Here is a 27,960-nt window from a genome sequence, read left to right on the forward strand (position 1 = left end):
CCATCCGTCCCCCGTCTCTCTCTATCGCTCTGCTCTGGTCCTTTTCAACCCTCAGCACATACACATTTACATAGTACATCATTTAGGACATAAGATCCATTTGTGTTTTGAAGATAATTGCCTACATTTTCCGTTTTGTAGGCTTTCTGGATACAGTGGAGAGAGACGGAAAATGGAAAAGTGGATCAGGACATGTTGCAGGCAAGACTCAGACCTATGACCTAACTACAGTACTGCACCACAGCTCTGATATACTGTACTTACATTTACCACACTTAAACCACATCCAGGTGCAACATAACAAGCTAGCATCTGGAAGTAGTTTGTCAGTTTACACTGAAAGTGAATATATTACGTCAACTACAATACCAGCCAATCCGAAGATATCGTATATTCTATAGAGTAGGTACTTTTTTTTGAGTTTGTACTTACTTCTTCCTGCTTAATAGTGTGGTCAGATTTATTTTTGTTTAATGAATGACAAAAAGGTGGGGAAAATATCCCAACCCTTACGAAAATAAGTTTAAACCAAAAAATGAGAAAGTGTACTAGTCCAATTTGAATACACTTCTCAGAAATATAATAAAAAATTAACTTCAGTATACTTGACTTATACTGACAAAAAGATCTAAGTATATTTGGCCGACTTGTACCAATATTTTGGTCGAGATGGCAACATTTTCTCAAAAAAAAAAAAAAGGAAAAACTTATGTTCCATATAGAATATAATATAATGTGTATTGGATGAATTTATTCCGGACGTTTTATATTTGTCATGTTGTCGTTGTCACCCCCTACAGCGTCACTTCACTGCCATTTACAAATCCAATTTACAAACAAGTCTGCATTGGATGTACACTTGAGAATCTCGCCATTCTATTTTATTTTATCTTTCATCATTTTATTTTGATGGTCGCCATTTATACTTTGTTGACTATACTTTGTTATACTCTGTTGACTCCCAGTAAGATTATTAGAAGACTGTCTGCTTCATATACACTTTATTGTGATGTTCCCCCAATAGACATTCTACTGACAATAAGTAACTTTTCAACTGTCTTTAAGAATAGCTTCTAAGTTTCAGTACTGAAAACGTCCTTGTTAAGGCCATTGCACACTGAGCACGAAATATTCGTATGCGTATTTTCGTGTTCATCAGCTTAAAAATTCGTCACGCATAGAAACCTTGCACACCGAGTCCGTTGCGTATTTCTTAAACCTTGCGTTGCGGGAAAAAACGCAAAAATACCAAATGGATTCGTCAAGCAGTGAGGATGATTTTTGCCCTCTCTTATTGAAAAGGGAAGAAAGAGAAAATATTACGTCCATCCAATCCTGAAATTGCGCCGAGAGGAAGGAGCGTTACTTATCAAGGAGTTGCGAATTTATCCTGAGCGATTCAAAATTTACCTCAGAATGTCAGTGGGACAGTTCGATGCTTTGCTAGCGATTCTGGAGCCACATATTAAAAACAAGACCACCAATTTCCGTGAACCAATCGATTCTGAACGGAGACTGGCAGTGTGTCTGAAATGGACCAGGTATGGACACACACACGGACAAACACACACCCGCGCGCGGCCCGTTGGAAGCGCTGGGCAGACAGAACAGCTAGGCTATTATATTGTGCCCAAATAATACATTAGTTATCGAATAGGCTGCTCAATCACACCTTATTCGATCCTAAATTTCAATCTGATTGAAAGGGGAGGTTTATTAATTTCATAATCCAATATAGAGAAGAGAACATAAACGCTTGATCGAATTGAAAACCGAAACTGAAAGCACGGCGCATATTATGTGCAATGATTTGAGGACGAGCTCCCCCCGGCCCTGAATTATCAAAAGACCTCTCAAAATGCTGGCTCTGGATGCGAAAAACGCAGAAAATCGAACCCGATCCGATTAATTTTATGACGGACGAAAGTTTCGGAGGCGGTGTGCAAGCGTGACTGACATAACGTGAGGTCGAATTTTTTTTTAACGTGCGAAAATTTCGGATGCGAATTTCGGACTCGGTGTGCAATGGCCTTTAGTCCAATAAAAGCTTTTATTGACACCATGCTCAGCAAACGACTCGTTTTTCAAGTGGGGAACTAAGACGTCAAAGAGGATAAAACACCACCCCCCCACAAGAAGATCAACGCCTACTTCAACACAGCCGGTTTAGCCCCGTCCACCGATTCGCGCATTACATGCATAGCTAAATAACATAGGCCTGCCGACCTCCTGATGACAAACCGGATCGAGAGTGAAACTCATTATAATATGCAAGGCTCAAAACTAGGGTAGAAAATGATGTTTTTTTTATGTAAAAACCAATCAACATCATAAGTTGACCTCAGACAACAATGTAAAAAAAAATTGAAAGCCAGTTCATGACCCCTTGAACACTAAAATTTAAAAATGATAATTTGATGTTATCTAAAGCAGTTATATTAATTCATTGTTCAAAAAAAAAAATACTTTTTTTGGCAAATTGTGCCATTTGCAGATATGTGTCTGTGTGTAAGTTAGAGAGAGGAACAGTGAGATCAACGAGAGGATGAGTTGTGCCTGTTGGCAACGAGCGGATCATTTGCCCTGGGTGAGCTGTCACTCTTCTCCCTCTGGTCCAAGCCCCGCCCACTGTTTATTCATAAAGGGGAATCACTATGGAGGAGGTCGTAATAAATCAGACCACAGTTAACTGTGATCCTGAGCCTGGCTGGTAGTGCATGTGTGCAGCTACATGGGTGGGCATACATTACTGTCAGCTACTCTGATTAAACGACTCTGGCTTTATGAACAGAGAGAGGGGTAAAGTGGGGACATACCCACACCCTGCAGCCGTTTAGATCAAATCAGTTCACCTCAAAGCAGTATCCAGATCAATTTAAAGTGATTTAAGTGTTTTTGAACAGCAAACAGGTGTGTGCAGGTATCACTTTCAGAGATTATCAGCCACACATTTGCATTTGTGCGCCTCCCACACCGATCGCTGGCTTCACGGCGAATATTAAACGCTTTACAGGAGGCCTGGGATCCATTTGAAATTTTATATGAGCGAAGCATGTTATAGTGATTACTGACTCCATTTATTAGCATTTCCACTAATATGACTAATTTGTTTTCCTTCCTTTTTTTTCTGTCAATTTCTTCTGCTTGCTTTCCACACAGTGAATGAATGCTTGTGTTTCTTGCAAATGTACCTTGAATATACCTGCTCATTTGTATTTCAAAGGAAGTCTGCTGCTCCAAGCATTTTCTCGGCTGACTAAACTTGTTCCTTTCTGGAGATGGATCAGACAGGAGTTTTTTTATGAGACCTGGAGAGGGAGACACAGCCACTTCCCCTCACTAACCCCAGGGCCTGGCTCAGGTGGGACGAAAGATTTCTTTCAGGTGAGTGGCAGATGACTCAGAATCAAACGATCAGAGAAAATGTGGGTTAAGTGGTTGCTATATTAGAACTCCACCTCCACATGTGAAGCCTTCTTCAGTTATTACTCTAGATTTCCACCATGCATGAATGTGTGAAACACTCTTCATTAGTGGCCCTCCCATTTTCGTTTCTGCCTCAACGGATCTTGCGGTTCCCACACTACTGTGTTCTGTTAGTGAGTGGCTTCTCTGACAGTATTTGTCCCATCCTGCCCAATTACTGTCATACTATGCTTTAATGGTCCCTGTCTGTTTTGGGTTATAATATAGCAGCATAACTGTGGTCAGTGGTTTTTTTATGATAATTGTGTGTTCGCTGAGATGGCAAGGCAATCGACAGGCATGGTTTAATTAAGAGAGCAAAAATGTTTGTGAGTCTGTGTACTCACAAGTCTTTTGGGTAATTAACGGTAATTACTTGGAAAATCTAAATTTGATTAGTTGTGAGAAAGAGTTTTCAATGAAATGGATTTGGGTCATCCTACATGTCTAAGTATCTGCGAAATTATATGTTTCATAAATTAAAATTGAAGCCTTGATTGCACATGGTAGCGCTGACTTTTCATAATTTTTGTTAAATATGTAAAAAATTCAAAAAACCTCATGTCATAATTTTTTATAGTGCCTCATTTTCAATCCAAAGTGTTGTTTGTTGCAGAAAACATTTCTTCATGCAATTGTTGAGGCAAGCTTCAGTATTAGTATTGCTCATTGCTAAGCTTGGGGCTTTTAAATATGGATTTGAAATTTCGTGGCTTTCCCCATTCAAGTAGATGTAGCTGTGTACTTTTCTGGAAGTACTGTAGCTTTCCAGAGGGGTTTAAATATGGCTGTTGAGTGTTGAGTGAAGTAACATGTCTTAAAGGACTTTGACGATACCTCAAATCATGCAGCTTGTTGAATAGAAGTGTACTATTACATTTCAATCGGACGTACTATTTTCCCTGCCAGATGGAAAACAAGTCCCATAAAAGAGGCCACACAGATCTAGTTATAACAATAGGTAACTTAGGTAGTTCTTTTGACTTGCAATAGTAACCAACCACAGCAAGTAGTATCCAGAAGACCTTAGCAATGCCTTCGAAATCACACAGATCACCTTACCAGTAACTAAGCACCATTAAAGGAGTAGTTCACTTTTAAAAAAAACTTTTGCTGATAATTCACTCACCCCCATGTCATCCAATATGTCCATGTCTTTCTTTCAGTCGAAAAGAATTTAAGGTTTTTGATGAAAACATTCCAGGATTTTTCTCCATATAATGCACTTTACTGGTTACCAAACGGTTCAAGGTCCAAAAGACAGTTTCAGTGCAAAAAGGGCTTTAAACGATTCCAGACGATGAATAAGAGTCTTATCAAGCGAAACGATTGCTCGTTTAAAAAAAAAAAAGTTACGTTTTATAAGCTCAAATGGTCGCCTTGCTATGTTCTGTGATGCATGTTCGTGACTCTCCTGTTTGAACTCGTTCATCAAAATGAACTAATCTTTTTCCGAGTCAATTCGTTCATTTCGTTCAATCCGTTCATTTCGTTCGAACCAAATGACACGAAAAAAGATTCGTTCATTTTGATAAACGAGTTCGAACAGGAGAGTCACGAACGCGCATCACAGAAAGATGCAGTACAGTGACCAAAAGTGACAGTAAAGACATTTATCATTTCAAATAAATGCTGTTCTTTTTAAAGAATCCTGAAAGGAAAATTAATCACGTTTTTCCACAAAAAAAAAAAACCAGCACAATTGTTTTCAACATTGATAATAATAATAATAAGAAGAAAAAATATTTCTTGAGCACCAAATCAGCATTTCACTGAAGCTTCATGCAACACTGAAGACTGGAGTAATGCCTGCTGAATATTCATCGCTGGAATTAAATTACATTAAAAATAAACTTCTTTCAAAAACATTACAAAACTCTTACAGACCGCAAACATTTAAAAACAAAAATGTAATTATTTTTTAGTAGTTTAGTAGAAATTAATAATTTTCTACCAAATGTAGTGCTATTAAATAAAACTACAAAATGACGTAATGTTTTATTGAAGAAAGGTTTTTGTGAAGGGTTATGTTTAGATGTTGTGCATATAGAAATAAATATAATTACCTCAGTATATGAAATCAACCAATAAAGTCAGTTGAAATCAAGGTAAGTGCCTACTATGATAGAAAAAAAAAATTGTGTCTGCCTAAGTTTCCATATTCTCATATGTGTGTGCGTGAGTGATCAAGGTGGGCTGAAACCTATGTACTGGTACTAACACAAACACCCATTTAACCTTATGGCTAATGGAAGGCTCATGACCTTGAAACCTAATCTAAAAGAGCTCTCACGGTGCCTAATAAACCGCTGTTTTTATTGTAGGCAGAGTGCTGGGCATTACATGTGGTCTTAATATAGGACAGTGGTCCACCCACACCGCAAGATGAAAGGAAACCAACCCTCCATTTAACACGGGTGATATACGATTCGTCAAACAGGGGCTGTGATATTTCACATGCTTTTATTTACTCATCTGCATGTGCATTAAAGCAGGCTTGTGAAATATTTCGATTGCCGTTTCCTTTTGCAACAGGAAATAACATATTAGCCAACAGATTTACAGAGAGAAATAGGCCTGACTAAAACAATTACGCCAAACACGGCCCTGTAAATAATTATTATGTCTGTGTTTTTGGCATTACACCAGGTCAGCTGGTTTCATTGCAGGATCTCATATTAAACGCAGCTTGAAATCAAACACGTTATCACAGGTAACTGCAAATGTGCACACGAGCCTGCATAGAAATGCTGGACTCATATGGAGATGGTTATCGGCCATAACTTCCTGATTCTGTGCCGTTATCTTATTGGACATTTGCTGAAGTGCATTTTCTCTATCTAATAACAGATGAAGGTGATAAGAGGTTCTGAGGAGGGCTGTATCTTCTATGAAGGGTGATGACTGTGGCGGTGTGTCTTCTCGGACCTCCTCTCAGTCCAACTCCCTTGTGACCGGCAGCACGGCACTCCCAGTGCTCTCACTATTAAGTCATGAGGTTAGGTCATGTCCCTACACACCAGCTGGTTATTATTCTGCTTTTACTCACTCTGGGGGGAATTCACTAAGAATGAACTGCACCCATCGATAGTGGTGTTTGTTTGCCCAAAATGCACTGTTTTAGCTCACAATTTGCTTTAAAAAAATAAATAACGCAAATGAACGCTGCAAACAATGAATCAAAATTCGGTTAGCCATCTTGAATAAGACACACAACGGGCACATCTTTGTTAAGTTTCCTTGCAATCTCTCTTTCAATTACAATTTTCAGTTTTAGTATTCTTTATTTTCCATGACAAAAACTTAAAATTAAAAAAAAAACGTATTGCAAATAATTAGGTAATATTAAGAAGTCAATTAAAATTATTATCATTATCAGTTAATATTAACAAATATGCAAATGTTTTATTTTATTGATTTTAATAATACACTAAGTAAGCTGTAAGGAAGGAAGCTGAAACAATTAGGGCTGTCAAACAATGAATCGCGATTAATCGCATCCAAAATAAAAGTTTGTTTACATAATATACTGTATGTGGGTGCACTGTGTATAATTATTTTATATATATAAATACACACACATGCTTGTATATATTTAAGAAATATTTTCATGTATATACTGTATATAGATTTATATATAATTTATATTGTATATAAATATAAATATTTATATATAAATAATATATTTTTTCTCAAATATACAAGCATGTGTGTGTATTTACATATATACAAAATAATTATACACAGTGCACCCACATATATTATGAAAACACAAACTTTTTTTATTTTGGATGCGATTAATCGCGATTAATCGTTTGACAGCCCTGTAACAATGTAAGCGAAAATAAATAAAATTTAAATAAATTAAAAGAGAATTGAACTAGCAAATAAGAAAGATAAACTAAAGATAAAGAATCGGTCCAGTGATTGTAAATGAGTGAAATATGGTCAAATTGGTCAAATACTACTCACATACTACTCATACTTCTCACATACTAGACATACTACTCACATACTACTCATACTACTCACATACTACTACTCATACTACTCACATACCGTACAACTATACTCTTTAGATGTAGTGGCGGCCTGCTGACATAGAGTTATTACACCACTTAGTTTTTCTACTGTATGGCCTGCAGCACATGTATAACTGTGTTTGTTGGTGTTTGTCTTTTGTGTTTGTGTACGTATGCACATGTTTATGCGTGTGTAGGGCGATGTGGGGTTCAGGTCACAGACAGCCTCCTGCAGTGGCTTCAGTGTGGTTACAGGTGCTTCACATTACTGCTCGTAAAACTCAGTGAGAGGGAAAAATTACTGCCACTATTTGTTTGGGAGGGAAAGAGTGAGCAGGGATCCGGGGAGTTCTCTGTATGGATGGAGTATTGACATTTTAATTCACAATCTCTCTTTCTCTCTCTCTCTCTGTCTGCTGAATGCTTTAGCCATGCATTCCAGAGCAGTGCCCATACTGTTTTTGAATCAGAAAAAGGTATCGCTTCGAAAGGGAAGAATCTAACTGGTTTTAGTGTGTTTTTGTCTGTGTGGTTTTTTTTATGCCCGCTGGACCCATGCCATTCTTCTTCAAAGGTCACAAGGTCTGCGGGTCGTGGAGAGGTGAGAGCGGAGAGAGGAAGCAGGCTTAATCTGAAAGAGACTGGCAGTTTCCTGTCTGGAGAGCATGGCACAGAGAGCCCTCTGTCCCGCCTGACGGCCCCACACTCTCCCTGCCTGCGCTCCCAGCGTAATTCAATAAGAACCTGACATCTTCCTCTGACCTCCATGAGTCAAACTCCAACTGCACCCACCAGCACAAGAACACTGACTCACACCTTCTCATCAAGCCTGCTTGCAACAGAACCACTGATGACTGTTCAAATCTGCTTGACTGGGGAGAACTCTAAGATGAGCTGAAGATGTTTAAGGTCTCAGTCTTTAAATCACACATTCGTTTCGTTAAGAAACACTAAGTCCAAGTACTTAATAAGTACTTATTAAGTACTCTTATTGTAGTTTAACATTTGAATCATTTTTTTTTTGTTTCTAATTTGGTAACACTTTACAATAAGGTTTTATTAACTACTTTGGTGCATTGTGCAACATTTCATGTTTAAAATACCAATTTTCTAACCATTATAGGCTTAAACAATTGCCTTAAGGGCTGAATGAGCCCTTCTCTGATCACTGTGATTGCCTCTATAATCCGGTAAAGTAAAATAAATAAGAGGGATTTAGGATGGAATTTGAGACTGGGCGTGACGTCATGCGCATTCATGCTCACCTGGCTGTGTCTGGTTTGTGTATTGGCCGCCATTCTCCGTATCAGAGAAGACTACTTGAGCGACAAAACTTTAGTCAACTATCGACAAAAGTAGAAGATGGATTCAAAGAGACCGGCTTGTAGTTCATTCCAAACCCTAACGCAAACTCCACGCAAGATGAAGAATATAAACTTTTGTCGAGTGCCAGTTGTCGGAATAAGACGAGAGTCAACATGGGGAAGGCTTTCAACAACTGGAGAGATCTCCGGTCTACTCCTGGGCTCAAACGGGATCCTATACAAAGTAATAACTTATATTGTTCATAAATGTGTTTCCATAATAATACAATCATAAGTGGATACAGTAAGCACATAAAACAGTTCAACATGGAAATAAAAACTAAAGTTTTCTACTACCCCCGTTTTCCCCTCACATGTAAGTGTGTAATTTTGCCTTTCCTTTCATATATTTAAAATGACTTGCAGATTTATAACTTTATTACGTCTGAAGACATTATGACTGTAACAAAAGATTTGTGCGACTGATGCTCCTTTGGTTATGAACAGCTCATGCAAGCGTGTGTGGTCCATGAGCTTGACACCTCTGGTTGCAGTTTCGCTTGTCGCCAGAGGAGGCATAGTTCTGCAAAAACTTGCGACTTGTGCAATGCACCTTTAACATGAACTAAGAATTAACAATTCTTCTACAGCATTTATTAATCTTAGTTAGTTTCAACATTTACTTGTACAATAATAAAATCGAATGTTGTATTTGTTAACACTGTAAACCAACAATGAACAGCTGGATTATTATTAACTAACATTAACAAAGATTAAAAAACATTGTAACAAATGTATTGTTCATGGTTAGTTAATGTTAGTTAATGCATGTCACCTGGATTTTAGTGCTGCCAAAGTTAATCCAGTAATTCGTGTAAAGAAAAATGTTTAATGCAGGTGTTTATCGTAGTTTTTAAGTGATGTTTTTGTTTGTTTGTTTTTTTCTTTTCAATTTAGTTATTATTACGCTAGTTTCCACTGTATCATTGTTAGTTTGTCATTTTAGTTTGTCTTTATTTTAGTTATCATTTTAGAGATACCAGAGTTAATTCACTAATTCATGTAAGTTAAAAATGTTTATTGCCATTAAAAATGAAATGAACATTTTGTATATATATATATATATATATAAAACTAAATTAAAGCTGAGTTTTAAAGCAGGAGGGCTGTTTTATAATATGCCATATATCTAAAAAAAAAAAAAAAAAAAGAAAATAGTTTAAGCGAAAAATGAATTTAAGCACAAGCAAAACGACTCCTAACTCTTTAAACTAGACTGAATACAGCATGAACATCTATATGCTGAATGCAGGCATTACATAAGACACCTGCTCATCCTCACTGGTTCAGCAAAGGTCACTTTGCTGTGAATAGAATCTTTGTTCTCCAGACTACAATGCACTGGTTTCCTTGTGTGTTTATTTCAAAGCTCTGGTCTGAGGGAATAACCACACAGTCAACACCGGCACATGGCAGCTGATAACACATCTCTCTCTTTTCCCCTGATCCGCACAGCTGCTTTACAGCTTTGGTGGAGTGGCACACAGGTCTGGCTCTTTGCAGATTATTGGGATCCTGGGTAACATTATGAGATCAGAGTGGTTTACTGTTACATTTGCATCATATAAAACAGAAGAAACATTATGGTCAGCCAGCCATTGTTTAGTTTGACCCGTGTTGATAATAAGTGTGGTAATCCACTGGCAGAATACAGGGAAGCTGGCAGAGCCGTCTAATAGAAGGCCAGAGACTGCGCAAACACACAAACTTAGTCATCTCTGGCTTCTCCTGTCTCATTAACACTGCTTTCTGGAGGACCAAGGCTCCTAGGTTGTTTACAGGGTTTATACAGAGGGCAGTTACACATTAAATGCATAAATCAAACATATTACGATGGTGCTTTGAGCTCCAAAACCAGAAGGAACAAGGCATATCTTTTAAAAATCAATCTTATTTTAAAAATTGTTGGAATAATTGCATAAGTAAAACAAGTATTAAAAAAAAGTTTATTTCATGGAAACGGTTAGGATTTGAATTACTCAATCATAATTTGTCTATATATTGTCCTTAGTGAGCATGTGTTTGTGTGTAGATGTCTCCAGGTTCCCCTGTGCCCGCTGCAGGTGACGGGTTCTTGCAGGCCTGTGTGGACAGGAGGAGCCGCTGCTGGCCTTCGGGACTGGAAAGTATGCGCTCTGTGGCCACAGTCCCACCTCTCAGCCTGGGAACGGAAGCAGGGAGTCGCAAGGGAAATCAAGCAGACAATCAGGTAAAGGAGAGAAAGAAAAATAGAGAGACAAAATTGTCTTGTCATATTTTATTGTACTTTTTTGTTTTGTTTGTTTCCTATACCTGTTTCACAACCACAGCTACACCTGTAAAACCTGGTTGACTTCCACTCTTAAAGAGATTTTATTGACAGGAAGTCAGGAAGAGAAATACACATTTGTGTATTGGAAATCGCTGTGCGACATCAACATAAATTTACATCCGTAATTGGTTTTGGTTCTGATATTCAACTTGAAAAATAAAATTATGCAAGAGGAACTGATTGGGCGATGAAAAGTTACGAAGTACTGCATTGATTTTTAGTTTTTTGATATTTCAAAAATCATTCTGATGATTTGGTGCTTAAGAAACATTTATTATTATAATTATCAATGTTAAAAACAGTTGTGCTTAATATCGTTGATCAATAGAAAGTAAAAAAAAAACAGAATTTATTTGAAAAAAAATATCTTTTGTAAAATTATAAATGTCACTTTTGATCAATTAATGCATCCTTGCTGAATAAAAGTATTGCTGAATCAAGCATTTGACCTGTATTAATATATACACTGTATTAATATATAGACCTATATATATATTCAAAAATGTTTTGAGGGTATAAGGATATATAATGGTATAATTAATCATTTTATTTGCTTTATTAATCATTAAAAATGATGAATAATTTATAATTGAATGTGCTTTATTTTTGAATGAGATTTATTAAAACAATAGAAGTCTAATATGTTTCGTATGTGTGTGTCATGATTCTGTCTTGTTTTCCTTGTCTTGTGTGGACTTTTGTTATTTCCTGTTCTGTGCCATGTTTTGTAGTCCTTTGTAGTTTTTCTTATTTATTAGTCTCTAATTAGTTTCTAATTAGCCCCGCCCCCTTGTTATCTTGTTTAGCTTGTTTGTCTGTGTATCTGTGCTTCAGTTGTTGTTTGTCGGTCGTTGTTTGCTAGTTGTTTCCATGTTCCTGTCCTGAGTTCTGTGTTCCATTGCTTGCCCTGGATTACCTGTTTGTTTTATTAAAGTTGTGCTTGCATGTGGATTCTCTCTCCACTTCGTTCCTACCTCATCGTTACAGCGTGTGTGTGTGTGTGTGATGTGTTGATGTGGAGTCGTTAATGAAACTCAATCCTGCATCAGCATGTGTTTGTACAGCGTGTATGTGTGTGTGAGAGAGAATGTGTCGCTGAGCCGCGTGTGTTTGGGTAAAGACAGTGGCCAGCAGGGGACGGGGTGGGTTCAGGGCAGGGGAAGAGCGAGGAGAGAGAGATCAGGGTATTCATTTTCCACGAGGGGTGTTCTGCTGCCCTTCACGTACAGTGTGTGTAGGTGGGGGTCACAGACACCATACTCTTCTCCTTTGCACTTTCTTTCCTTCATTCCCTTTTGAATACACACACACAAACACACTTACACACACACATGGACAAACACACCCCTTTTCTCCTCAGCGCTCTCTCTCTCTCTCTCCTCCCACCTCTCTCATTCTTTCAGCAGGAGAATGAATGGTTTTTAGAGTGAATTATGTGTGGCTAAGAGATGATGGTGAATGAATGGAGTTGAGAGGGAGTGTGAGAGTTGAGCGAGGAGCTGGAATTCATATCGGAGTTTAACATCAGATCAGGGGACAGCTGTTTCTAATGAGTCTCTCCTAGTTATTTTGTCACGGTCTGCTGAACAATTATGAGGTGAGGAAGGCGGGACAGGAACAGGAGTGTGGGCAATGGTTTGTACTTTCTCTGGTTGCAGGTTTATGGGAGTAATTTGTTTATAAATAAACAAGTTGGCAAGTCAGTAAGTACTTAGACTCTGTGACGGTGAGTTTTTTTTTTTTTTTTTTCCCACATCTCACCGACAGGGCCCAGTTTAATCTCTTTCTCAGTTCCATCTCTTGCTCTGCACCATTTCTGTTGTAGTCTCATCAGTCTTATTTCTAAGAGGCAGTCCCATTTCTGTAAGAGAGTCACTCTCACTACTTGATGCCAGTTTCATCTGACTCATTTCGGCTTCAGTATGAGTGTTACTTTCATTTCGGTGTCAATGCTAGCACCATCATCTCATTGTTAGAATCGTTTCTGTCTTTTAGTGCCAGTTTCATTTCACACAATCTCAGTGTTCTGTTAGACATTTACTGGCAACACTGTCCATCAAGACAGTCAGAACTCAGAACTGATATAACATTACACTGGATGTTTCGGCGCGACACGACAAAACCCAGACAGTGTAAGTTATACATGTTATATTTCTGACGTACGGTACTCCGAGCACAAGCGCTCGCGCTATTTCTGACAAGGGACAAACAGGTTTGCATTAATGGTCAAGACAAAAATTAGGAAATAAAAAGCATGATGCAATGGTGCCAGTCAGAGAGACTGTTACGTCAAATACAGTAGTATACTGCAAATTTTAAAAATACAGTAAGTCTCTGTATGTGGTGTTTAATGTCACAGGAAATTACCATGATGCAATGGGAATCACAGTTATTTACTGTAAAGAGAAATAGTATAATATTGGGGGGATTTAAAGTAGATAACTGTACAAATTACAGAAAAGTCTAACATCTTTATCTCAGTGCTAGTCTCACTTCAGTCTCAGTATTGGTCTCATTTTGTCTCAATGGATAAAGATCATTTTATAGTTCAAAGTCAGGAAGAGAAATACACATTTATATATGTATTGGAAAAAGCCTCATTTTTGTCTCAGTGCCAGCCAATTCTATATCTCAGTCCAAAACTCATCTTTGTCTCAGTGCTAGTCTCATCCTACTGATTTCAGTCTCTTTTTCGTCTCATTCTTCCCCTCATAGTCTTGTGTCAGTCCCAGTGGTGAGGAGTTCACTGTCAGTCAGCTCTAACGAGCAAAGCAAACATGCCACTTCTGATCAAACTCAGAGAGAGACAGGCTCAAATTCTCTTGTCATGCTCTATGCTAGAACTGAGGGAGCATTTGAAAGCCAATTCAAATGAAAGCCATTTGAATTGTTTGAAAAACAATTAAAATGAGCTTCATAACGTGTGGCCGTGACAGTATACAGTAAGGACAAACACTGCACCTATTGTGTCCGCAAGCCCACCACAGATTGGTCAGGGCTGCCATTGACGGAATAGACTGAACATCCGAGAAATGCCCAGATTGATGACTATTCTGATTGTTTTGATGGGTAGGGTTAAGGTTAGGGGATAGAATATAGTTTGTACAGTATAAAAATCATGATGTGTATGGAAAGTCCCCATAAAACATGGAAGCCAATTGCCAACCTTCCAAATCCCAAATTTGATTTAAATTAAATTGACTTGAAATTTAAATTGGAAGCAAAAGAAAAGAAATGTACTGATTAAATAAATAAATAAAGAATAACAGTCACACAACAGGGAATTTTTATTTGTCCAACAATGTGTCAGAACTGATCACTACTCAGGTGTTCTGTTTTCATAATCAAATCAAGGTGTTTTGGCTCCGTTTTGAATGTAAATTAAAGCACTCTGGGACTCTCAACTCTCTTCTATATGGAACTCTCTTCTATCGTTCTATATGGTCCATAACATTTGTTTTAATTACATTCCTTTTAATTAATCTCTAACATTAAATTTCATTAACATATATGAATGTTTGTATGTATATTTGATTACATCCTTTTTTAATTTAAAGGGACACTTCACCCATTTGCATATCCTGTCATATTTTTGAATGGTCATGGTTTATTCCCTTATTTTCCCCTGAGATGGGAGAAATAAGGATTTAAGTGTTTTACTTCCTTCTTATTATGACGCAAAAATCGTCATTTTGCGTCATAAAAAGCAAGAAGTCACATTTCATTTAAAAGTGTAGAGACTACAAACATTAGCTCATTATTTTTCAAGGGTGTGTGACCCACTCACCCTACAGGCCTATTACAGATCAGTGGGAGGGAATTCACTTGCAGATTCTGAATCAATATCCGCCATCTTGTTTGGAAGCTAAGCTAACAAGCGCTGTGGAGATAGGAAGTATGATAAAGACGGAAACTAAACATGATATGGAAGAAGAGGATTTTGAAATTCTGCTGCTCGAATCCGATGTTTCGTGGCTATCTTTACGAGTCGCAGTATAGTGAAGAGCAGCTGAGGCTAATGGAGGAGCAGGAGGCGGCTGCCTGTCGCGGTCAAGTAGCCTGGACTGGCTCTAGCTGGGCGGACAGCTGGTGCATGTGCTCTCGCTGTGAACTACGAACACAGATAGTCCATTTGCTAACGATGGCAATTTCTCCTGAACACAATCTCTGAATCAGACTAGCACACGGACGTTTGTGTTGTAGTTGTGATGTGAACCATCCTAGTTTCGCATAACTGAACATCCAGGTCTCATTCAGACGTTCACCATATGGAAATAAATACAAACGAGGAGTAATTCACTAATGAGTTTGCTAATATAATGTTAATGGGGTTTGTTGTTGTTGTGGGAAGAAGGAGGCGGGAACCGGCGAACAGTTAAACAATTTAATAGTAAAATGAACGAATACAAAATGAAAGTATAAGCCAGCAGCCCCTCATTGACGACGGCTGTAATGTTACACACAACAGAACCAAAACGCATCATAAAATCAGGCCTGTTTCTCTCTCGATCTGCCGTCGTCGATCATCATTTTATGCTTTCGCTCCTCCGTGAGAGACGCAAGACCGGCGCACACCTCACAGGTGTCTTTCATTATGACTCACGCCATCGGCCTCGCACGGCGCGCCGTCCTCTTACGTCCCTTGCCCTCGATCGTCCTGCTCGCCACAGTCAACTAACTAGAAATTTTGTGTGAAATGAATTTCAAACTCTGGTGACAGCTAACGTTAGCCTTGTAGACATAAGAGTGATTTCTCTGTTTACGCTGTTTCGGATTAGTGGGTGTGGCTTGTGGAGCTGTGCTATGTGGTGCATTGTGGGAGTTGTTGTCTTACATACAAATGCGCCCCTCTGTCTTTTCTCAGTCAAGAAGGCACCAAATTCAAAAATTCTTTTACATTTCAACTACATATATGATCCACTTTCAATAAAGATTAATGTTGAAATGGGTGAAATGCTCCTTTAAATTCAGTGCTATTTCATTAAGTAATATTATGTTGCGTTTCTGGAAATATGGTGTACATAGGGATTTCATAGAAAAAAAATATTATTACAAATGTGATTGTTAATGATAGTTTATTTAATTATTCATCGCATATATTAATTTTACATCTTAAATTCAAATTCAAATTACAATTGTGCATCCTGTTTTTTACTTTAATACTCAATTCAGGAATTGTAATTCAATCGACTTGGCATTCTTGATAAAATTTTGAATGAAGCAGTGTGTGTGTGTTTGTGTGTGTACGTGCTTCTGCAACAGTCTCTGGTCTCAGAGGAATTGAACTGATTGAAGAATGGAAGAAAGACAGAGAGAGAGGGAGGGAGGGAGGGGGGGACATGACATCCCCAGCTGTCCTGTGACATCACTGCACTGGGGACAGGAAGTGCAGGAGTTATTGGGCAGGCCAGGAAAACATGGGGTGACATCAGAACGCTGTCTGGGTCTCATAGCTATCCATCTGGATAAACCAGAGTGAGACCCCCTCTATTATTGTCTGTTTTTTCTCTTCTTATGTAATTAGAGATATAATGCTCTCCATGCCATGTGTTTCCTCATCTCATCTCCTGTCAGATTACTCACAGCTCATTCTTCCAGTCTGCCCGCCTCAGGGGCTCTCTCACACACACACACACCGCTATCTGCCCACCGTCTACCCACACTGCCCACACAAAAATACTATGGCCTTCACACTGCCTGTCATGCATTATGTACAGCACGCATAGGAAAACAGCCGCTCATTTACTCAGACGTGTGACCTCATTCTAAATCAGACACATGTTTGCACTGACCACACATAGAGACAGATAAGTACACACACGTTTACACTCTATATTTCCCATAGCTTTAGCACATTTGCACGTGCAGTCTGTCAGTGATAGTGAAATGTACTGTATGCCAGATATGTTCAAGATGCAGGGAGTTTAACCGGCTGATGCTGAACTGAAAACGAAGATGTTTGTTGATGTTAGCAAGACAAGGACCAAAAAGCTACATCAGTAAGTCAGTGACACCGCGAGGCTCTAAAGTCAACATGAAACAGCTTTCACAACCCTTTCACGTATGTAGTGTCATATCTGAGGGAAGATATTCAATGGGGAAAATATATTATTATTTTTATTAATTTTATTTTATTAATTAACTTATGTAATCTTCAACAAATCTCAACATAAATATTCATTTTAATACTCTACATGATATATTTGTAGAATTTATTACTTTTTTGTTTTATTTTTCTTTTATTTAGAAAAAAAATTCTAAAAATAGTTATTAAACATTATTATTATAATATATTATATACATTATATAATATGAAATATTTCATAAAATTAAATAATAGATATATTAGTGCAATCTAGTCTAATCTTCACTGTACTTTCTGTTAAAATTGCAAAAATGCCATAAACTGAAATAAGGTACAGTGAGTGACAAAAAAACTGATAAACCAGTTAAAATGCAGCCTGTAAGATTACACTAACTCACTTCAATCTCTCCTGATTAGTCTTTTTAGAGTTAAACTGCTTGTTATATGAACTCCTGTGTTTCTGTCTTTACAATAGGTCTGTGGCCATACATTTGTGTGTGGCAGAGCAGTGGTCATCCAGTGTAAAAACATCAATTCTAAGCTGACACACCATCCTTTATTAACGTGTGTGTGTGTGTGTGTGTGTGTGTGTGTGTGTGTGTGTGTGTGTGTGGTGGCTAGAGATTTCCACATGGCCTATCTGAATGTGAAACACATGTTGATGTGTGGGTGGGAGAGTGAGGAGAATATGTGAGGGTATCCATGTCTCAGTGTGAGAACACCCCTCTCTACCATCTGCAGGAATAGTTAATAATGTGTGCGTGTGTGTGTGTGTGTGAGAGAGAGTGTGAGTGTGTGTCACAGACCTTTTCTCCATCTACATCTTTTCCATCTTCTCACATACTTTGATCCCCATCCGGCTATTCTCGATGTAAATGGTGTTCGGCACCTCATCGATGGGGGTTGACATCATATATGGCCCATAATGCAAAGGATTTTGTGGGTTTGACCCTGAATCTTTTGTTCTGAAACATTTGGATCGTGTGCATCAAAGTGTCTAAGCTATACCTGATTGTGTGTTGTCAGTTGTTTCGGTTTGTTGTGGGATGGACACTGGGAATGTGCGATAAGGATGTGTAGGGTGAATGTGAAGTGTGTGTGCAGTGTGTGACTGTTGCGTGGGCTTATGGTGTCTGGCAGAGAGCGGTGGTGCTGCAGATGGCAGGAGGTAAGGAGAGGTGTGTGGTTGCATTAATACAGCCTGCAATTCTCGTTAGCACTAATCAAGGGCTTCCTGTACTGAAAGAAGCCTGGGTTCACCTTCCCGAGCCCTGCGAACACTCTCTGCCTCTCCTTTATACACAAACACGCACACACCCACTCTCGCTCTCCCCGGGTTACACAGAAACATATGCTATGTTCAGAATAACATGCTAGCGTACTAGTCTTACTATTCATGCAGTGTAGTGTATACTGAGTGAGCATCCTGAAAATCATCTGTTTGCAGTGAATTACCTACTACATTTTTTCCCAAATTTGCTTTGTAAAACAGCTCACATTTAATAATATATCACACAATGCATTAAACATAATATAAAAATATAGATATTAAAATAAAGTTTTAGACTCTTTTTTTATATTATTGATCAAATTACACAATGCTAACAGATCTTTACACAAAATTTCATTTAAAAAAGCTAAATAGTCATTTAAAGATAATTACATACTCCTCACATGCAGTGTAATGAGGTCATGTGACAGCATTTTTCAACAGGCGAATCAAATGCTCCGTACTTAACCGAGATACAAACACTGCTGTCAGATAATGATGGACTCTTGTTGTGTCAAGAGTGAAAAAACGTCAGTTGAATGGACGTCGCCATCTTTGATATCACTTAAGTCACTGATAAGAGAATACGGGCTTGACTCCGGGTCTCGATTCATATTCATACAGACAGTAATCGAGATTCTACCATAAGTTGCTGTGTGAATGGGACATTTCAATGCTCACATCTAAGTAAAAACAGTTGTCGATACAAAAACTGTGTGTGAATGCAGACGAGATCTGATTCATCTCGGGATGCATTTGGTTGAGTTAATTAACCCGCTACCAAATGTAATTTAATTCAGATTTATTGGTAACACTTTACTTGAAGGGACACCTGGTTATGGTTATGAACACCTTCATAACCATGACATGACATCTTGAATATGAAGTAGGGTTTATGCATGTTTATGACAACATGTTTATGCATGTTTTTCGCACAATAATGACATTTTGAATGCAAATATGACATTGTTTAAGACACCTTGACATAAACCATAACATCATATCCTGTCAGTGTCTGTCATGGCAACTTGACATAAAATTAAGTTAAACTGTCATGTGGTTGGCTTTGTATTATAACTGTGTCATGAATGTTTTTCGTGACCTCAACTACAGTCGTACACATTAAATTTGTCATTAAAATGTTATAATGGCTTCATAACAGCCAATGTCAAAACCAACCACCTGACAGTTTAATGTAATGTTAACCCATAAAGCTTGGTGGTTTCTTAAGTTTGATAATTAATCTGCTATGTCATGTTTATGACCGATTGTGTTGTCTTAGTAAGTTGTCATGACAAAGACACTGACAGGTTATGATGTATTGGTTTATGTCAAGATGTCATAACAAAGACATCTTAAATGTCATATTTGCAATAAAAAATGTCATAACTGAGCGATCGACACTTAATGCCAGTTGTCACAAACATGCATTAAACTTCCTTCATATTCATAACATGTGTCATGTCATGATTATGAAGGTGTCATATTAGTCTTATGCAGACCCCTTCAAGTAAAGTAACCAAAGTATACTGTGTATGCAGTATACGTAAGCACTAAGGTACGACTAGGCTGTGCTGTATCTAGTATGCCAATCCAAACCTTTTTCTGACCGCCTCACTTCCTTCTCTGACTTCCTGGGCCTGTTTTACAGTGCTGTGAGCTCAGTCTGCAGGGTTATCGCGCTCTGTGTTCCACAAAATGAGTTGGAAAATGCAAAATTGTGAGAGAAATCTTTTCCATATTCATGCAAGCTCCTCACCCGCTCCAAGTCTGCTGGCAAAGACGATGTCTGATCAGGCTGTCCCTGTGTGAACTACAGCAGAGGTCATGACCTTTAGTCAGAATGGAGAAAGTGGACCACAGAGCGCTAATTGAAACAAAAGACCTCTTTACGATCATCCTGGCACAACAGGGAGGTGCAACTTATAGCCAGTGCACACATCCTGCACTTTCCCACACAATGACTTGGACTCGCTTATAACTGTGACGTCAAGGCAACCATCTATATCAAAATAACAGTTCCAAAGTAAAGAAGAGGGCATGCATCATTAATGCAGCACACATATAGACGGAAGGGTGATAAAGCGCACCTCTTAGGATGTAAAACAATGACCGTGAGACTGTGAAGTATGTTATTCCAACCTACTCCACGTTCGTATTTTTCTTCCCCACGCTGTCGCTCGATCTCTTCCTCTGCTGAGCTCTAAAGAAGCGCCTGAGTTAAATGTATGCTTTTAAGATGTGGAAATTAGGGTTGTGCGCCAGTCAGAACTGATTCCTTTTAAATTCTAATTCAATTCCTGAATTTGAATTGCGGTAGCAAACATCATGGCAAATTACCAATTCAAATCAGGATTTCATTGATTTCTATCTTAGTTAGTTTATTTGAAGAAGAATTTCTTAATTATTTGAGAACACTAAACATAACTAATAAGCTATGTACATATACAGTATATAATGAAAAAAAATCCTTTTTATTTTGAGGAACTAAATTTAATATGAATTGAAATTCAAAAAAAATTTACTAAAGGGGTTTGGACGGACGGACGGACAGACGGATAGATGGATAGATAGATAGATAGATAGATAGATAGATAGATGGATGGATGGATGGATGGATGGATGGATGGATGGATGGATGGATGGATGGATGGATGGATGGATGGATGGATGGATGGATGGATGGATAGATAGATAGATAGATAGATAGATAGATAGATAGATAGAACATTGGACAACAATTAAACTTTCTATGACATTACAATCATCATTGCCCTCACCAAACCTTCCCCAGCTTTGCTTGCTTCTCACTTTCTCTCACTCGCTTTTTTTCTCCTTCCGTTACTTTCTCCTTCCCTTACTTCCTTTCTGCCCTCTTTAATGCACTTTAATAGTGTGTGGGGGAGACACTTTGATAAATAGCCTGAGAGAGACATAAGAGATTTGATTTAACTTTTTTTTAACTCACACTTTTAGCGGTACACTGCATGTGTGTATGTGTGAAATCCTTTATTTTGTGTAAGCTATCCCCTTTTTTTTACTGTGCCCTGGGCTTTGCAATGGATAGCTTTCCCCCACCCTCCTGCTCCAATCGGCCACCCCCACCCCCAGCGCTGAAACCGGGCCAGCCCCAGCTGCCTGTCCAGATGTGGGAGAGAAGGAGAGGCAAGGTCCAACAGGGGATGAGGGCCTGAAACAGAAAAGGGGCTCCACAGAGAATGGAGCATAAAAGAGAATCAAGACATTCAGAGAGAGAGGAAGATGGAGAGATGTCAAGGGGTTGTCTGAATTTGTTCCCAGGGTGTTTAAATAAAATTGGGACATGGAATGGAAAGGTGCAATGTGTCTTCCAGTTGATCTCTGGACGGTTCCAAATAAGAGGATCAATGACACCAGATTGTGCCTTCTCTGAATAGTCATTGCAATCAAGTCTGATCTCATGATCTCAGTGGACTGGAACATGTCCCATCCCAGAGAATGCAGACTTGGCATAGTCGTATCCATACGGTTGTTCCTGCTTGCCTGTGCAGGTCCTTCCAGGCCGGTCCTGATTTATGAACACCCCCTGAGCTCTCACTCCATCCTGGAGGGGCTCTCTGATTAGAGATGGAGAAGAGAGGGAGTGCAAACACTCACGCATCCACTCGCACACCCCAGCATTTGGTTCTAATTACACACGGGGCGACTCCAGGGCCGGGTGTCATCTAGAACACGGAGCTAGATTTACACTTGACATGTTTTATTCACACAGGTTGGTCCTGGCCTAGTAATTGCAACATATTATCTGGGCCGATTCATCAAAGGGAACAGCCTGCTACAGTAAACTCTTAAATGAACGACTCATATGGGTCGCAGACGTGAAAAGTGGAGGGTTTTATTAGCAAAAAAAAAAAGACTGAACCAACAAGTACAGTCCAAATGCTTTGGTAAAAGAGGTGTTTGTGAAATGTTTATGCCTTTTTTGAGGAGTACTTGGAAGTGGCCTCTGTTATTGCCGAACAATGATCAGCCATAGTTTGGTGGCAGTAAATGAAGTCATGATTTAGTTGTCTAAAAGCCAAAATGTGGCACATCAGATGAGGGCATGGTTGTTAGCCAAAGGTTACCCCTTGCTGCTTTAACAGGAGTGTTAATATGTGAAGCCAGTAAACACAGCAGTGGATTCAAAGACTTTAACATGCACTGCACATGATTCACTGAAGGCCTAATGCACATAATTGTGAAAATGTGAAGAGATACAGTAAGCGTGTTTACATTAGGGATGATGGATAGATAGGCAGACTAGTACTAGCTATTTTATGAGGGTGAAAGGAAGAGTTCTCCATGCACTTTGTTTAAATAAACCCCTATTTACAGTCTAATCCTGTTGTAATGAGATTGATTGGCATTTTGCCCAAACCCCCCACAGAGCATGACATCAGAGTACAAGCCAAGGCCGGAAATGCGACAGGTCCCGCCACACGCAACATGCGAGATGCACCCTTCGACACGTACGATGCACACCATGCCGCCGGGAAACACAGGGACACAGCAACACAGGCTTGATGGACAAACCAGACCGCCGCACACACATTTCAAGAGGAAAATGGTAACAGGCAGTCCTGTGCAGTAAAATAGAATGGTGCACCTTCATTGTTCTGGCCTCTGGACTCTGGCCTCGCTTCCTGACACCTTCCGTTTGGGCTCGCACACAGATGGCCATGGATGTGCAGGAGCAAGTGCGCCCACTCTCTGCCTGTCCAGACCCAATCGTATGTAGCCAAGGAGAGGTAAAGGACTTCTTGTTGACCTGGTGTGTGTGTGTGTGGATGGTTGATGCTATTTGTGTAATACTGCCCCTAGCCTCAGATCAGATGAGTCCCATGTTATCCCATGCAGGGAGCTGTCTAAACTCATGGAAACACTTAATGCGTGTGTTTTTATGTAAGTTTGTGAGGAGTCGCGGGGGTGTCACTGTCTGACAGGATGCTTGGGTCAACTGTCTACGTGTGAGTGCAGCCGGGCCTGGGCCAGCGGGTCAGGGTTGGGCAGACCACAGGAAACGGCCAAGACGTTCTGGCCCAGTGCTGGAGGACTTAACCCTTGCACTGCCAGCCTGGTCGCGCTCTCACTGTTGCCGGAACTGAGACTTCTAACTGAACTTACAAAAAATGGTGCAAATGCTAAGTTTTGTTTCTGACAAATGCTAGGTTAAAGGGATAGGTCAACCAAAATTGGAAATTCTGTCATCATTTACCCACCCTCATGCTGTTCCAAATCTGGCTGACTTTCTTCCTGTCGTTCAAAAGTTTTGAATCGTATGATTTTGTTAAAGTGTTTTTGAAAGAAGTCTCTTATGCAAAGCTGCAAAGAGTAATATTGGGAAATATTTACATTCAATGTTATTTTAATATCATTAATATAGTCTTAATATAGTTCATGTTAATATTTGATATTTTCAATGTAATTTTAGCTACAGTCCGTAACTTTTTTGTGTGTTCAAAGAGCAGTAAACGTTATGGACTGCAGCTTTAAAGTTTTAGTAAGTTTGTTGTGAGTTTTTGACATTTTTCTTAGTTTTAAGTCTAAACAGTATTCATTCATTCATTTTCATAAACAAGAATTAATTTAGTACTTCAACCTAAACTAAATGAAAATTTGCCTTGGCAACTTGCTGAAATAAAGTAAATTGTGTTTTTTATATATTTTATTTTATTTCAGTTATTTCATGTTTTTTTTTTAAGTTATGGTTTTAGTTTTAGATAATGATAATAACCCTTATTACATTTTAAAGTAACAGTTTTGAATGTCTGAATGTATTTTAAAATGCAATTGCAATATTCAAAGCTGAATTTTCAGCATCATTACAACAGTCTTCAGTGTCACAAGATCCTTCACAAAATCAGAAAAGTCTTCCGGGTTTCAAATGACATGAGAGTGAGTCATTGATGACAGTTTTTTTTTTTACATTTTTGGGTGAACTACCCCTTTAATATTTCTCTGGAAACAGTGATTAAAAAAAGATTATTCTTTGATAAATAGAAAGTTCAAAAGTTCAGCATTTATTTGAAATACAAATCTTTTGTAACATCATAAATGTCTTTACTGTCTTTTTCCCCCTTGCTGAATAAAAATATTTGAACAAAAAACCTACTGACCGCAAACTAGAACAGTATTATGCAATATCATATTATATCATTCATTTATCCATAATCACAGGAAGAAACACAAGTCCTCATAAGAATGTTTGGTATTTTCTTTCTAAATTTAGTCTCTTCTAGTGCTCCTCCTCACTCTGGGTGTGACAGTGCAGCCTTTCAGACTGGAAACAATGTGAAGCAACACCTTCATCATGTAACGCAGCACCCCTGAGTTCCCTGCCATAATGGCTCCTTCGTTCCTCGACTGATGGTCTCTCTAGAGTGCAGTAAGGAAGGGGGACTTCAGTGCTCCTCTGGCCACGAGGACACTGCGCACTGGAATAAGTGGACAGGAAGTGACTCTCAGAGTGAAGGAATTCTCAGACGGCGGGGGTCCATAAGGAAAGGTTGATGTTTTTGGAAAGCAAATGATGTTGTAATGTGCCATCAACAGCCTGCAGGAAGTGGTGGTCTGTACTGGGCCACGTTTACGTTGTTCAGCGTAAGGGATTTGTATAAATAGGTCATTGGTGAATCACTCACGTCAAGCCCCTTAAAAATATTTGTGTGTGTGTGTGTGTGTGTGTGTGTGTGTGTGTGTGTGTGTGTGTGTTTTCTGACTACTTTATATATAAACTCACTGGCCACTTTATTAGGTACACCATTCTAGTACCGGGTTGGACTCCCTTTTGCCTTCAGAATTGCCTTAATACTTTATAGTATAGATTCAACATGGAAACATTCCTTAGAGATTTTGGTCCATATTGGCATGAGAGCATCACACAGTTGCTTCAGACTTGTCAGCTGCACATCCATGATCGGAATCTCCCATTTCACCTCCACCCTATGACTATTGAACTAAGACCTGGTGACTGTGGAGGCCATTTGAGTTTAGTGAACTCAATGTCATGTTCAAAAAAGCAGTTTAAGATGATTTGAGCTTTGTGACATAATGTGTTTTCCTGCTGGAAGTAGCCATCGGAGGATGGTCAGCAAGGCCACTCAGGTAGGCTGTGGAAAGGTTGACGTTTAACGATGCTCAATTGGTCCTAAGAGGCCTAAAGTGTGTGAAAGAATTATTCCACACACAATATCACCACCAGCATCAGCCTGAACCGCTAACACAAGGCAGGATGGATCCATACGTTCATGTTGTTTATGACAATTTCTGACCCTACCATCTGAATGTCGCAGCAGAAATCAAAACTCATCAGATCCAGGAACGTATTTTAAATCTTGTGAAATACTCAGACAAGCACGTCTGGCACCGACAACCATGCACATTCAAAGTCACTTAAATCAGCTTTCCTCCCCATTATGATGCTCAGTTTGAACTTCAGCGGTTTGTCTTGAACATGTCTACATGCCTAACTGCATTTTTATATTGGTGCCATGTGATTGGCTGATTAGATGTTTGTGTTAATGAGCAGTTGAACAGGTGTACCTAATAAAGTGGCCAGTGAGTGATATAAAATGTAATGCATCCATATTTAATTATACATTATTTAATTGTTAAGGGTAGACGTGACTGAATCATCATGAGCAGATGTAGCAACTCAGGGGAAGTTAGATGAGTTTGCATAGATGGGGTTTTTATTATCCACAATTAAGGCCAATGATAGTCAAAAAAATGAATGAACAAACTTTTACAACAGTTCAAAAATTGACCTTAACACAAGTCAGTATATTAGAGCAATGACAGACTAATGTCCTTTCACGCCAAGCTCCCCTGACAGAATGAAAATACTAGACTTTATAGACCTGAGGTCACCCATGGAATTGGAAAATACCAACACATGATAATGAAACAGGGGTGGCTCAGATGATGACAACGACATAATGTATAAAAACAGCATGAAATACAACCTCTATAAAACTAGAAAATTACAGAATATTATTTCTACAGTTTCAGCTGACAGTTGACAAGCAACAAGTCATATTTAACGGCTACAAATTAATTACTCAAACTCCGGGTCATTTTTCTATTGACCCGGAAGTCATAGCGTCATTTAAACCCCGCAATGGCGGCAAATTTTCCTTTACACAAACAAACCGGAGAGCCAACTACGACAAAGATGGTATGTGCAATGTTTCTCTTAAACTAAATAAACAGATACCTATTGAAAACATGTAGCCTATTGTGTGATTATTGTAATTGATTTTGACTGTGATGTAAATGCCATGATTTTCTTTAAATTGGCAAGATGTATTGATAATCACCGCAGTATGGGCTCTATGCACGGCGATATTTCCGGTGAAGGTGTAAGAATGTTCGATAACTTCCGCCGATCGTAGAGTCCAATGCAGTACTGAGAATTTATATTGAATTTTATACTCCATGGTTCTACTAAAGAAACGTTAGTCACAAAAACAGATAAAACAGACACCCATCGTTGTGTTTTGCTTCTTTTTAAAATTATATTAAATAAACATAACTATATATAAAATTACATTTAATTGTTTCAAAGAGGGGAGGACAGTAAATTTTGAAGACTCTGTCAAAATCCCATTTTCCTCGGTTTTCCTCCGCTTTAATCTCCACAACCGGAAATGGACGAGCATCCTTGCATCAAATGTGGAACTTATGCGTGCATATAGCCCATTAGCTGTTAAAAGTGTGCACACCAAAAATAACTACGGGATATTTGAAATTTTGTAATGAAAGGCTAGGTTAACCGCTGATTTGTAACTGTATAAAGATTAACAAAAGACATTAATGTGCTAGACAAACATACAGATCACACAAGTGAGATTTTTATAAATAGGTCATGGATGAGTCAGTCACACCGAGCCCTGTCTGTATTTCAGGACAGACGTCTGTTTACTTCCTGGTGCCAAACAGAGGGCATCGCTGCTAAGAGCCCCCTAGATAGCGGGCTAAACTTAAGCAGGGCCCATCCTGTTTTGGGATTCTGCTGTAACCTTGAGCGTTTTGACTTTCCTGCATCCCGCTCGAAAACAGTCAGCTGTTATCATTCCCGCGTCATGTTTGTACCCCACACTACGATGTTAGCTGGTCGCTCTGATACTTTACACCGCATCTGTTTGCTTCTGAGGGAGACGCTCTTGACCATTATAATTTGTGCGTTCATGTCCATGTCACCGATGGCTGCGTTCCAACTCTCAGCTTTCTTGGTTTTCACATCCCTCTTCAGCCAAACACAAACACACACGTCCGGCCAGCCTGACCCAAGCTATCTCTCCGCCTGCGAGTGCCAGACGCACACACATACACACATGCCCTAGACCCTCCTGCTCTTCCCACGTTCCTCCTCTCTCCTCTGTTCTTCTCTCTTCTCTGCTTGCATTTCCTTCTCTCCTTTC

General features: G+C 39.0%; 1 protein-coding gene and 1 long non-coding RNA gene across 2 annotated transcripts in view; both read left to right on the forward strand.

The window, feature by feature from the left end:
* The window catches only part of LOC120478993 (uncharacterized), a 59,973-nt gene extending 59,335 nt beyond the window's left edge, over window positions 1–638 (forward strand). Inside the window, exon 5 of the long non-coding RNA XR_016146873.1 lies at window positions 142–638. This is a non-coding gene — a long non-coding RNA (uncharacterized LOC120478993). The remainder of the gene's footprint in view (window positions 1–141) is intronic.
* A 984-nt stretch (window positions 639–1,622) lies between these two features.
* On the forward strand, window positions 1,623–26,747 carry LOC148973350 (uncharacterized). The gene is made up of 3 exons (XM_089121209.1): window positions 1,623–3,384; window positions 10,884–11,060; window positions 22,926–26,747. Exons 1-3 carry the CDS (start codon window positions 3,163–3,165, stop codon window positions 23,127–23,129), a joined length of 603 nt encoding a protein of 200 aa, XP_088977335.1. The 5' UTR covers window positions 1,623–3,162; the 3' UTR covers window positions 23,130–26,747.
* Window positions 26,748–27,960: the final 1,213 nt, after the last annotated feature.

The sequence above is a fragment of the Pimephales promelas genome, chromosome 16, assembly GCF_988280905.1.
Source record: "Pimephales promelas chromosome 16, fPimPro1.hap1.1, whole genome shotgun sequence".
Taxonomy (NCBI): domain Eukaryota; kingdom Metazoa; phylum Chordata; class Actinopteri; order Cypriniformes; family Leuciscidae; genus Pimephales; species Pimephales promelas.